This window comes from Neofelis nebulosa, chromosome 7 (assembly GCF_028018385.1).
Source record: "Neofelis nebulosa isolate mNeoNeb1 chromosome 7, mNeoNeb1.pri, whole genome shotgun sequence".
Classification (NCBI taxonomy): Eukaryota; Metazoa; Chordata; class Mammalia; order Carnivora; family Felidae; genus Neofelis; species Neofelis nebulosa.
In genome coordinates this window covers 8,083,383-8,095,419 of record NC_080788.1, presented here as the reverse complement: position 1 = coordinate 8,095,419, position 12,037 = coordinate 8,083,383, and the positions used below count along the sequence as shown (strand labels likewise).

The following is a 12,037-nucleotide window of genomic DNA, read 5'->3' as shown; positions in this document are numbered from 1 at the left end:
CACCAGCATTAATCCAGGGAGCACCAAATGATCAAATTTTACAAAATGACAGATTTCCCAATAGCATCTTTCTGTCTTTTGTAGGCCAGTCCATCTCTGGATAGCTCATCTCCAAGGAATGTGAGACTGAAAGAGACCAAGCATCAAGGAATCCGTTTGCTGAGTCCAAGCAGAACTTCACTGAAGTCAGTCTAATTGAATATAGAGACATAAACATACAATGTATATGGGCCTATACTTCCCCTCAGATGATGCTACCAATGATGTTAAGCAATCCCAAAGCATTTTCTGGAGTCTATATTGAGATCTTAACAATGATACAAAGACTTGGAATTTCCCTTTAAAACCTATTATGTGCTAGCCTGAACATTTTATTTGGTATCAAAGAAAAGTTTGGCACACCAAGGACCAACCCCAAAGTGGCTACAGCACCAAGCCCTGAGCTAAGGGTGCCATTTCTTGCTCTAAGGCAAATGCCATTGGGTACTCTAGCAGGCTGGCTCCACCAGAGCTGACAATAGCCATCCTGGGGGCATCTGAGAGTGGTCCTCTAGCCTGTCAGGACATGGCTCATTCAATCAACACCTAGAGGCGTTTCTTGGCTTCAGACTCTCAGCAAAGCACAGCGAAGCTCTCAAAGCCCAAGACTGCCTGTTGCAGTAACCACACCTCGAACAAGACAATCTGGCTGCTGTTTAGTTTGGGAAAAGAGGAGCAAGGACACCATTCATCATTCCTGAAAGGAAAAGGACTTGGGTGAAGAGTCTGCATCCTAAAATACTGCCCTCTTTCCAACATCCTACCTCCTGGAAATAGCATTTGAAGGGAAACATCTGTTGGTTTCTGAGTTCAAATTGCCAGTGGCCTGCATGAGAGGTACGCAGGCGTGTCTCCCTATCTTGGAATGGTTTCTGCCGGCTCAAGGTGCGTCGGTGTGGAATGGAGTAGCCAGCTAGCTGAGGAAGGAAAGCCTGTGGAAATCAGCCATGGGGCCAGGCGGCAGCCGGTGAGCCCGTGTGCCTGTCCCCCCACCCCCCAATATCCCTCCACCCTACCAATCACTACAGTCTTCCCTATGTGCCTTCCAGAAACAATTTCTTGCCTTGGGTAACTTTTCCTCCTCCCCTTCCATACCTGCCTTTCATCTTGTCTCTTTTTTCTGATAAGCAAGTAAAAAAGCAGAGAAAACAAAATAGGTGGGAGCAGAACAGAATTTTTTTTTTTAATTGAGAAGAATCCCAAGGATATCTATCCTGGTCTCTCAAATGTCTCAGATGAGAAATCTGATACTCTGAGAGATTATGACCTGGCCGTGGTCACCTGGGTAACCAAGAGCAGAGCTGGGAATTCGACGGTCTTTCCACATCCCTGCATGCTCCCACCCAAGCTCCCATGCATCCTGTAGTGTCCCAGCACAACGGAATCCTTCCGCTTTTGAGGGGGTGTCTCACGCACCCCCAGAAATTGGCTGTCAGCTCTCCTATGGGTGTTGGTTTCTGTAGTATTTAGCACCAAAAATATTTGCACTAGTATATTCCACAAGATAAGCATCACTAGAGAAGAAGGGAAGGTTCAACCTGAACCCAGAAGGACCAAGGCTCCTTGGCCTCCAGAGGGAAGCCTCTCTCCAGGGAGGATCTGGGCATGATCTGCTGAGTGGAGGAACACAAGTCTCTCGTCTGTTAGCAAGAGAACGCTCAGTGAGTCTCGAGATCCACTGAGGTCAGGGATATAATAAGAGGGCGGCATCTGGTTCACGTACAAAGTCAAGAAGAGGGAGGACCCTTGGCCATGCCTCCTTACTCCAAGGTGGGCACCCAACAACAGGTCCCTGTCACTCAGTCCAGGAGGGGACCAGATGAGGAAGACATGGCAGGGAGGTCAGCCTCAGGGACCTGGAGCTTCCCCCAAGGCTCACGATGGTGTCTGCATCCAACCGCATCTTCACGGTCCCTCTAGCATGCTTTTTTAAAATGTGGATTTTGGTGTGGAGGGGTGACAGTGGGACGGACTGGGGTGGCTACCCTGGCTGATGGGATGTCACTGTAAGACTCATTTAGTCACACTGAGCTCTTTGAAAATAAATAGATGGATAGGCCTTCGCCAGAGCTTTGTAGGTGTGCAAAGAGGCTGGGGATGGGGAAAAAGACCAAACGCGCCCTCTGGGTCTAAAGTCATCTCGGACATCTGCCATTGTGACGGAGGCACCGAGAAGGAGAGGAGTGTCTACAGGACCCATGTGGGCCCAGGCCCTCGAGCCCCCGGTGGCAGCTGCCCCTGCCCACGCAAGGCCCGAGGAGGGCCACCCTGGAGGGCCACCCTAGCATTCCAGGGCGCTACCGAGAACAATGGCACAGTGACTCAGCACTGTGAGAATCTAAACACTTCAGACCCTGAAGGGCCGGAGACGAACAGGCACCTCTTGTTTCGCAGACAGGAGACTGAGACCCAGTAGAGCAAGTCTCAGCCGAGCTTCCCACCACAGGAGGGATAATGTCCCCTGCTTGCTCCCAGGGCCCTGGGTGCCCCTTCAGTGACCACAGTCCTAGTCTTTGCCTCCCTCACCCTCCAAAAAGCTTTTTTTTCCCTTGCCTTTATATAAGTCAACATGTAGACTGTACAAAGAGAGCACGACAAGGGGGTAAGAAACCCGGGCCTCCCTCTCTGCTGCCCCTTGCTCTGCCCTCAAGAGAGGCAGCGGCTTCCAGGGGACATGATGCAGACACATCCCCATGGCCAGCACGAGGGCCTGTACAATCAGACAACTTCCGTCTCTTCCAGGGCTCCTGGCTCCCAAAGGAACTGTCTTCTTCCATTAGGCCGTGATGACTCTGCACCCTGAGGTGAAACCCTAGAAGGTTCCTCATTCCCAGTTGCCCAGCAGCTTCCAACTCCTTCCCACACCCCCTCTTCCCAGCCTATCAGTGACCATGAGGTTCTAGAAACACAGCCTGTGAGATGGAAGGCCACACAAGGTCTGCTTTGGCAGCAACGGGAGCCTTGGGGCCTCACATCTAACCAGAAGGCCCTTCCCCTTCAAGGCACCCCCTCCATGCTCACCTCTCTCTTAGTTACCCTGCTCAACACCAGACGGCACAGTTCAGCCAGCATTAGAGGCCCCAGAATTGAGCCACGGCCTCTGGGCGGAAAGACAGGAGGATACCTGCCATAGGAGAGCAAAGGGTTCTTCTGAGGTGGTCGGTCCACCCAGCTCTCCTCCAAAGTCCTTTGGGTTGGGAACCCAGCACAGTGAAAACCCTAAACCAAACTCCGGCTCCCCTCCCAGCCCAGCTGAGCGGCCCCACTGATCCCCGACTCCCAACCGAGGCCTACAGTCTGAGCACAGCTCTTTTCTATTGGAATAAAAACATTTGTGGGTCTAAAAAAAGAAGCAAAACCACACATACAGGATTTGTCCCAAACCCCACAGGGATGCCCGCACTGCAGCTGACCAGGCCGCCCGGGGCCGCCGACAGCCCCTCCGGCTGGCAGGGCAGGGTGCGGGTCCGAGCCCCCCACTCCCCGAGGCTCCCACTGGGCAAAGGCCAGTCCACTGGGTAGCTCTGTGCTTGGGGTGAGGTGGAGGGGCCGGCGAGCTGGGAGGGGCCAGGCGGTTGCCCTCCGGAAGCATTTCCTTGTCGTGCATCGGGGAGGCCCGGAGATCTGCCCCCGTGACGGCCCTTGACAGCAGCGGCCAGGACCCCAGCCCACACGCCTCATTCTCTCTCCCTGGTCAGGGCTCAGTCCTCATTAAGATGCCGCGCCTGTGGCCGTGGCCCGCGGCGGACACCTCCCAGAGAAGCCTCGGCCCCTCCCCCCGCCCCCAGCCCACAAAAGCGATTTTTCAGCCCCTGCATTTTCACAGCAGCTCAAAGGCAGATGCATCAATCCTTCCAGGGCCTGGAAACGTGAGGAGAATGCCAAGGGGCCGGTGCAGGTGCCAGATAGATTCTCCCCTGCTGGCTGCTGCCCACGGTACCGCCTCGCTCCCCGATACAAGCGCTGCCCCACGCTCTCGCTACACCTGGCTCCCTTCCCTGGCAGTGAGGTTCACCTGGGACTTGCGAGAGGCCCAGGAAGTGGGGGGCTGGGGACCTGGGCAGGCAGGATGAGAAACAGAGGACACAGAGGGGCACACTTTATAACGACCTACAAGGAATGAAGTCTCCTGCTACCGGAACCCTGCTGCATCCACATTTGCGGGAAACACGGGGGACGTTCCCTTCGCCCCCAAACTCCCCCAAAGGCCCGAATGCGGGAGGTGGGGCTGAGGAGTCTTTCCAGCGAGGGAAAGACGAGAGGCAGTGCCTTGCCGGGGAGGGTTCGAATTTCAGCTTCTTCTTCTGTGGCTAAGTCCAGAACGTCCAGTTCTTGAGGTTCAGAGAATAAATGGCACGTCCCTTTCAAATTTAGGAAGGAACGTGAGCATGGTTTACACCCAAGATGGATGAAGTCCATTGTCATGATGGTTTTGTGTCTTGTCGGTTGTTATGTGTTGACTGGTACACGCCCTCACTGACTTCCAAAAGCGTCAGGACTCTACTTTCCAGAATGGACAAATGGGAGAACTGTCTTGAAGCAGAGGAAAGGGGAAGGCGTGGAGGTGACAGTCAGGGGAGACATGAGGCTTTCCAGAGGCCCCCCGTCCGGTGTTCTTTCCCGCTGCATCCTGAGTGCAGTTGATGGGGTCTGTCCATGCACCTGTGCAGAGCTCGGGGAGGGGGGGGCCGGGGAGGGGAAACGCACCTGTGCAGGTAATCGCCTGAACAATTCGCACTCCACCCCAGCTCCTCCTGTCCCAGCACGAAGACCGTCTCTGTGTCGTCAAGGTCTTTGGCTCCGAAAAGCCGGAGCCGAAGAAGCAGGGACCCCAGCTTCCGTCAAAGGGGGTTTCCATTTGTGTTTATAATATTTAAGATTTTCTGAGTTGTTGTTACAGTCTTATGGTTTCTGTGTCAGCAGCTTCTCTCTGTATTAGAGAAGGTATCTCTCTGTGGATATAGATAGATAGATAGTTAGATATATAAATATATATATGTATATATATATATATTCGCCAAACTGCCTTACAGGGTTTTTTCTTTCCTTTTTTTTTTTTTTTCAGTGTTGTATGTGTAGCAGGCACTTGAGTTTATATGAAGATGTTCGCTTCAGTCAGGATGGAAGAAAGGAGTGTGAGGTGACAAGGGAGGATGTGAGGCTGGGAGACAGGAGGCAACAGAGTACGCATCCGTGACTGCCAGCCACCGCTAGCCGAGGATGTCCAGGTAGATGGGGGCGGCTTTCCCCAAAGCGTGAAGGACTTTGTAGATCTCCTTGATGTTCAGCCGCTGCTGGGGTTCCCTCTGCCAGCACCCCAGCATGACGTCGTACACCTCTTTGGGGCACACTCGGGGCCGCTCCAGCACACGACCCTGGGTGATACACTCGATGACCTGAAAAAGTGGAAAGCGGCAGGACGTTACATCCAAAGCCCCGCCGGGGCCCCGCGGCTCACACCCAGCAAAAGCAGCAGGCGACGACTTCACGGAGGGGCTCCAGTGCAGAGCCGGGGTGCCCCCCTGCACGGGCGGCAGGCTGGCTGGAGACAGCCCCGAGTCTCTCCCCTGTCCTGTGCAGGTGGCTGGCCGTGCCCACCATTGCCCTTTGTGCCCCGCCCCTTGGGTCAGGTCTTCATGCACTCCCCCACATACACTCTCCCCTGTACTTGACTCTTCCTCTCTGGCCCTCAATTTCATCTGAATGCCGCCCTGCATTCATTGCCACTTAGCAGCAGCGTCTGGCATCTGACCTGTCCCTCCCCTCTTGAGTCTGAATGACTTTGAAACCCCCTTGAAGGAGCTCTACACCATCTGGCCCCTCCATGCCTCCCTCCCCTTAGCTCCCACTTCCTGGCCAGCTCCCCTCCTGCTCCCAGCCTCTGTGTAGAGCACCTTGCTTATCTCTAAGCCACCTTGCGGGTCCCTTTCTCAGCAAGCCCCCACCCCCTGCTCTTTGCACTAACCCGCATTATTTGGTTTCTGTGAACATCCTTCACACCAAGACTGCTGCACGATTCACCACTGCCCAGCTGGGTGGCCGGCCCAAGTCAGTTAACCTCACAGGGTCCCAGCACCCTCATCTGGAAGATGGGGATCAAATGTCTGCCTTGACTACTTCCTAAGTGTCGTAAAATGCAAACGAAGCCAAGAGCACGAAGCATGGCAAAACGTACTGAAGGGGAGGCCTAAGGAGTAGTAGGAAGAAAACAAATAACGTGTGGTGGGACCCACCCCAGCTGGCCACGTGGGGACCATGCCTGTAATTTGAGCTTCATTTCCAATTTCTCAAAGGCACTTCTTCTTCTTCTTCTTCTTTTTTAATGTTTATTTACTTATTTTGAGAGGGAGAGAAAGAGAGCATGAACAGGCAGGGGCAGAGAGAGAGAGGGAGAGAGAGAGAATCTCAGACAGGCTCCGCACTGTCAGCACAGAGCCTGACGTGGGATTTGAACACACGAACGGCGAGATCATGATGTGAGCTGAAATCGAGAGTCGGATGCTCAACCGACTGAGCCACCCCGGCGCCCCATCAAAGGCACTTCTTTGCTGACCTCGAATACGTGACGTTTCAAGGTTTCATCTTCCACGACTTGGGTTGGTTTTAACTTCTCCCTAACTCTGGACAACTTGCCCCAAACTCCAGTTTCCTTGTTCGGAGATGGGTTGTAATGATAAAAATACACAGAATCTTCTCTAGCTGAGTGCCTCTAGTGTCTTTGCCCCCGTGACTCTGTGTTCAGTTGGGCAAGACGAGTGCCTTTGTTCTCTTTTGTCTCCCCCTGCTGACCCCAACAGTGCCATGTTGTCTCATGTCACTCTGACCCCAGGACAGCCTGTCAAACCTTCACTGCGTCAGCACCTTCCTGGTCCTGTTCACCCCGGGGGTTGGAGCCAGCCCACGAGACTCATTTCTGTGCCAGCCCGATAGGTCTCCAGCTGCTCATATTCTCCGTTCTTATTAGAGCCTTGTCTCCACACTCCATTACCTTCACCTCCACGGAAAGGGACCCAGCTCAGACTGCAGCAGCTGTTAACGCTACGACCAAAAGTGCTCTGTCGCGTCTTCTGCAGGGTGGGGCTGGCTGGGGTGTCAGCTTCCATAAAGGAACCTGTGATCGGTAGCTGCCAGCACTTGGCGGCTCTGGAGGGTGGAGTGGGACAGGTGGCTGGAGGGCAGAAAGCCCCCCTTCAAGGCCACTGTCTCACCGAACTGTGTTAAAAATGATCAGAAACGTTGGGGCACCAGGTGGTTCAGTCGATTAAGCATCTGACTTCAGCTCAGGTCGTGATTTCACAGTTCGTGCATTTGAGCCCCGCGTCGGGCTCTGTGCTGATAGCTCAGAGCCTGGAGCCTGCTTCAGGTTCTATGCCTCTCTCTCTCTCTCTACTCCTCCCCAACTTGCACATTCTCTCTCTCTCTCTCTCTCTCTCTCTCTCTCTCTCTCAAAAATAAATAAACATTTAACAAAAATGATCAGAAACACTTTCTTGGCTACTACAAGCCAACCTGGGTATCCAGGGCAGATCTTCTACTGACACCAATAGTCCCTCAACCCAGATCCCCTCTTTACTGGAGCCACCAGGCTACATGGAGGCTCTGCCTAGGATGTGTGTGCTTCTGTGCGTGCATGTTTGTGCATGTGTATGCACGTGTGCATGCACACGGGTGGGTATATGCATGCATGCATGTATCTGCACGCACACATGATTGTGCATGTGTGTGCATGTGTGTGCATATGAGGGTGGGTGTGTGCATGTTTGTGCATGTGTGTGCACGTGTGCACACATGTGGGTGGGCATATGCATGCATGCACGTATGTGTGGGCACGGTTGTGGGGACCTTTGTGTTTACCACCAATCCCACTGCCCAAGAAAGCAGCAACAATTTTTCAAAACACTACAACAAATGGGTTTGGATACACTTTCTTTTTTTAAAGGTCATTAAAATGTCTTGTCCTACTTTGGGAAATGTGGTTAAGACTCATTTAGCTTGTGATTGATGAGATACTATAGACATAAAGAAATGCCTTCTTTTCAGTCTTAGAAACTTAGTGGTTAGGGCACAGGAGAACACAGCTTCCCCAAAACAAAGATACTTTCTTGAATATTCAGATAAAATCGTAATATTCAAAGGCTCCTGTGGGGGTGCCTGGGTGGCTCAGTAGGTTAAGCATCCCACTTCAGCTCAGGTCACGATCTCATGGTTTTTGAGATCGAGCCCCACATTGGGCTCTGTGCTGACAGCTCAGAGCCTGGAGCCTGCTTTGGCTTCTGTGTCTCCCTCTTTCTCTGCCTCTCCCCCGCTCATGCACTCTTTCTCTCAAAAATAAATAAACATTTAAAAAATTAAAAAAAAAAGAATTGCATTCTCTTATCAGTCTGCTTGGTTGGGAATCCGAGCCCCTTACTGCCCACTGACTGTACTGAGTTCTCCAAGGCAACATGAGTCTGGTCCAGACACAAGTGAGAACCATCCTGACTGGCTCTGGAGCCAGGACTGCTGTGACCATGGCCCAAGCCCTCTCCATGCCACAGAAGCTCCCACCTCTGAGATTCTGGCCAGTCCTCTCCAGAACCCCAAACAGTTCCCTTCCCTCTGCCCTGAATCTCGACAGGTATCTGTGGAAAGTACTGAGTTATTACAGCTAACGTGCTCAGAAACATACCTGGCACTAAATGTTAACCATTGCTCAAATCTGATTACTGATATTTTTATTATTACAAATCAAAATTATAAAAACATAGAATGTGTTCATTATTATTATGTTTACTATTATGGGTCCTTTTATTCCTGGAAGTCCACACACGTCGCTCTATCAAGAACGTGAAATGTGCCTTCCCGACCTACCATGCTGCACCTCCCTGGGATGCCCAAAGCCTTTGGGAATCCAGATAATTTGGGTGTTTCCACAAGATGGCACAATTGAAGAACTCAGAGCTGTTCTTTGTTTTCATTTTCTGTCTTAGTGAAACATGTGTGATGTTTAAGTGTAGCAGAACAAACAGGACCGTGACTCGCATCTCAATTTAAACATCTGATTTCATGCTCTCTTGACAATTATGCCACAATTCCTACAGCTATAATTTTTTTCCTACTAAGAAGCTCCCCGCTCTTGCTTCTGCCTACATATGCCCTGCTGGCTCCAAACCCCACCTGATGTTTTGTATACTATGTCTAAGTCCTGGCCTGAGCCATCTCCTATCAGCCTTCACCCAAATCGGGGTTCCCATCTACCCCCTTCTGTACCTCTGTGTTTGAGAGCTGGAACCACGGCTGCTTTCCGTAGGTGAAGATCTCCCACAGGATCACCCCAAAGCTCCACACATCGCTCTCCGTAGTGAACTTCCGGTACATGATGCTTTCAGGGGGCATCCAACGGATGGGGAGCATGGTGTGTCCTCCCACCTAAAAGGGGTCAAGACAGAGGGGCACACAGAGTGACCAGATGACCAGAGTCGGTCATGCCTGTCTGCACTCTTTATATGTAGATGTGCTCTCCATGCCTCTTATTCTAAGATAGCCACACCTTGATGCAACTTGTCTCAGAGGCCCAGTGGGGGCACTGACATCCAAGATCTATACACTGGAGGCAGCTGGAGTAGCAACTAGAGATGACCCCTAAGGGAAAGTGGGTTCCTTGACACAGAGCGTAAAGAAGGACCCCAAGATGATTCGGGGTGGGAGAGGTTTTAGAATCTGGTACTAGAGCGAACCTAACCTTGAAAGGAGGTCCACGGGAAGTCAGCAGAGTCACTGAGGGAGGCCATCAAGTACAGGAGTACTTAGGCAGCAGGTTAAACTCCTTGGCCACGGCGGTTAAAACACAACATTATTCGTGTGCACCTAACCTGCAGAACTATGACTTCACCTCCTACCTGATGAGCCTGTATTTCTCATCGCAACTTAAGACTCAGTGTTTCAAGTGAAGGGGACGGGGAAGTTCCAAATGTGTGGAAGCCACTTGCTAATAAGAAATCAGGTGGACTGAAAGAGAATTTATGACAGTTCTTAGCGACATCTCAAAGTCCAGTAAGAAAAGTGTCTTTTAAAATCTAAGGGAGGGTGCCTGGGTGGCTCAGATGGTTAAGCGTCTGACTCTTCATTTCGGCTCAGGTCATGATCTCACGGTTCATGAGACTGGGCCCCACACTGGGCTCTGCACTGTCGGTGAAGAGCCTGCTTGGGATTCTCTCCCTTTCTCTCTGTCCCTCCCCCACTAGCACACTAGCATACCACATGTGCCTGCACTGTCCCTCTCTCTCTCCCTCTCTCTCTCCCAAAAATAAATAAGCATTTTAAATAGCCTAAGAAGACCCACCCGTGGGTCTACAGATTTGACAGTCAAGGACAAGAGGAAGTGACTGACATTCAGGGTACCCTTTCCTGAGAAAACATTAGGGAAATCCTCATGGACCAGCAGGCTAGATGTATGGTGTAAGTATAAGACAATCCGCGGCCTGTTTTAGAACTCAGGAACTAACTGTATCCTTAGTAAATACAACATCAGAAACGGGAACTTTTGGCTAATACATAGAATTTGTTGTTAGAAAAGTGCTTGCCATTGATAGAAAGAGCTCTCTATAAATGTCCCGATGAACTATTAATCAGAATTTCTTGTTCTTACAGTGGGCCAGTTGGAGGTATAACAATAATGAACATTTAGGAAAGAATGACTTATTGGGAAATGGGCACTCTTACGTCTAAAGAGGAAAATGATGTTTGCCTTATCTACGTGAAATATTTTAGAAGATAAATGATTATAAGGATTTGCAGGCACTATTTTCAACCTGGGATTTTATAACCAAGATAGCTCTGTGTCATGTGTAAAGACAAACGAGGGTGTTTCTTTCAGACAAGAAAAGACTCAGAAAGTTGATCCCTCTTGGTTTTTCAGAACATAAAGACGAGAAAATTAATTGAGGATTATTCCAGAAAAACAGGGGGAAAATAATCTAAACTAGACAATGACTTGGAACATAACAAATACAGTACAGCAAATAAGTCACACACACAAAAATGCAATTTAAATCTAAATAATGGTTGGGGAGCCTGGGTGGCTCAGATGGTTGAGCATCAGACTCTTGATTTCACCCCAGGTCATGATCCCAGGGGTCGTGGGATCCAGGCCTGTGTCAGGAGACTGCTTGAGATTCTCTTACTCTCTCTCCCTCTCTCTCTCTCTCTCTCTCTCTCTCTCACTCTCTCCGTCTCCCTCTGCCCCATCCCTGCTCTCATTGTCTCTCACTTTCTAAAATTAAAAACAAAAATCTAAGTAATGGTTGCTAATCTGATAGTAAAATGTAATATAATGACTAATAAAGTCTTCTAGTAAAATAGAGACATAAAGTAAATAATAATACTAATCATACTAAGAGTACTACCATTGCTACTATTAACAGTACTTATCTGGAATGAAATCTCCAGATAATTTCACATAAGTACATAGAAGAGTAGGAAGATAAATCATTAAAGCCTGACAAAGGCTTTGTCTTTTTGGGAGGGAAAGGGAGCAGGTAGACAGTCATCAATTGTTGATTACAACGGTTTCAGTTTAAATTTCCTTGCTAAAATTTTTAAGTGGCTCTTAGAAGAATAGAAATAGTACATACAGCTTTCAAACCAGTTGTTAGAAAAAAGAACCAAAAATCTCTGGCCGATACCAAAAAGGCTACCAAAAAGAGGAAGGGGATAATGATGTGGCACAAAATGAAAAAGAAGTTTAAATAATACCGCTATAGACACTAAATACAAAAGGGTTGCACTGCCTCTTAAATAAGAGAAAAATTATGTTAAAAAATCAAGATGTGTGTTATTTAGAAAAGACATACATAGAAGAAAGTAACAGAAAATATTAGAAATGAAAGAATGCAAAAATACAGTAAAAAGAAAAAAGGAATATATATTAAATATGCTAATATTAAAATATAATATAAAATATATTAAATCATATATACACAATATATTATTAAATGTAAAATACTGAATATTAAATAGA

The 12,037-nt window shown here is 49.5% G+C and overlaps 1 protein-coding gene across 4 annotated transcripts in view; it reads right to left on the bottom strand.

Annotated features, from left to right (window-relative positions):
• Nucleotides 1–1,193: 1,193 nt before the first annotated feature.
• The window catches only part of NTRK3 (neurotrophic receptor tyrosine kinase 3), a 386,931-nt gene continuing 376,087 nt past the window's right edge, over nt 1,194–12,037 (bottom strand). For all 4 annotated transcript variants that reach the window (XM_058736651.1, XM_058736645.1, XM_058736646.1 and 1 more), the window contains 2 exons: nt 9,289–9,447; nt 1,194–5,435 (listed from right to left, as the gene is read on the bottom strand). In XM_058736651.1, coding sequence (XP_058592634.1) covers nt 5,250–5,435; nt 9,289–9,447 — 345 coding nt within the window. In that variant the 3' untranslated portion in view covers nt 1,194–5,249. The remainder of the gene's footprint in view (nt 5,436–9,288; nt 9,448–12,037) is intronic.